At 58.7% G+C, this 987-nt stretch overlaps 1 protein-coding gene across 1 annotated transcript in view; it reads right to left on the bottom strand.

The window, feature by feature from the left end:
* Window positions 1-89: 89 nt before the first annotated feature.
* Window positions 90-987, bottom strand: part of ACA1_336160 (receptor protein-tyrosine kinase) — a gene marked incomplete at both ends in the record, with an annotated part of 5,133 nt that continues 4,235 nt past the window's right edge. The window contains 5 exons of the mRNA XM_004341166.1: window positions 90-178; window positions 268-325; window positions 414-497; window positions 609-679; window positions 768-919. Coding sequence (XP_004341214.1) covers window positions 90-178; window positions 268-325; window positions 414-497; window positions 609-679; window positions 768-919 — 454 coding nt within the window. The remainder of the gene's footprint in view (window positions 179-267; window positions 326-413; window positions 498-608; window positions 680-767; window positions 920-987) is intronic.

The raw sequence follows: 987 nt of genomic DNA, 5'->3' as shown, positions 1-987 counted from the left end.
CGGGGCCATCCACTGCGCGCGCGTGCATATATGTGTCGACCGTTACTATATTGTGTTTGATGGCGCACGAGTGGCGGAGGAGGGCGTACGGCGATGGGTCCGAAGGACTGCTTGGTGGTGGCCACCCGCGACTCGACGGCCTTGGTGCGCGCCAGCCCGAAGTCGGCCACGTACACCTCTGCCAACGTCGTGTGTCGTGTGATGTGAGAAGTCTGACATAAGAAGTCTGACATAATAAAAGAGACTAATTTTTGATCATGGGCGTACCGTAGTTCTTGCCCACGAGTATATTGCGAGCCGCAATGTCGCGGTGCATCACGTGCTCCTGTTGTGTGCGGTGTGTGCGGTGGATGTGTGCGTGTGTGGGTGAGTTTCGTTGCTCAGATGAGTTCTGAGAAAAGAAAAGGAGGGACCTTGTGGAGGTGAAGGATGCCCGTAGCCACATCGCGTGCCATCCGAACCAGCGTGATCAACGGCAGCTTCTTGTTCTTTCGAATCTGGGCAATCGTGCGTGCGGTGAGTGCGTGCGTGCGGTGAATGCGTGCGGTGAGTGCATGTGTGCGTGCGGTGTATCCGAGTGGTGAACATCTGAGAGAGCACTTCAATACCAGGAGATCGTGGAGCGAGCCTCGGCAGCAGTACTCCGTAACCAGCGCAAACGTGGTGGCTCCTCCTCTTGCTGTCGACACGCACACACCGCACACACCGCACATCGCACGCAGAAGTGAGGGATGATGAGATGCAGGTGGGCACACGAGGGTACGTACCCTGGGTGATGGCGCCGACGAACTTGACGATGCAGGGGTGGTTCGACAGGTTCTCCAGCATCTCGGCCTCCTTCCGCAGTTCGCGGATCGTATGCTCCTCCGCTTCGTCCAGCCGCACGCCCTCGAACATCTTCACCGCCACCACCGCTCCCCTGGGTCCGCGCGTGCGGTTTCATCAGCGCGCCGCACACACAACACGACACACACGACACAACACACA

This window comes from Acanthamoeba castellanii, assembly GCF_000313135.1.
Source record: "Acanthamoeba castellanii str. Neff unplaced genomic scaffold scf7180000084593, whole genome shotgun sequence".
Lineage (NCBI taxonomy): Eukaryota > Discosea > Longamoebia > Acanthamoebidae > Acanthamoeba > Acanthamoeba castellanii.
The sequence above is the reverse complement of the archived record's forward strand: the minus strand, read 5'-3'. Positions and strand labels throughout refer to the sequence as shown.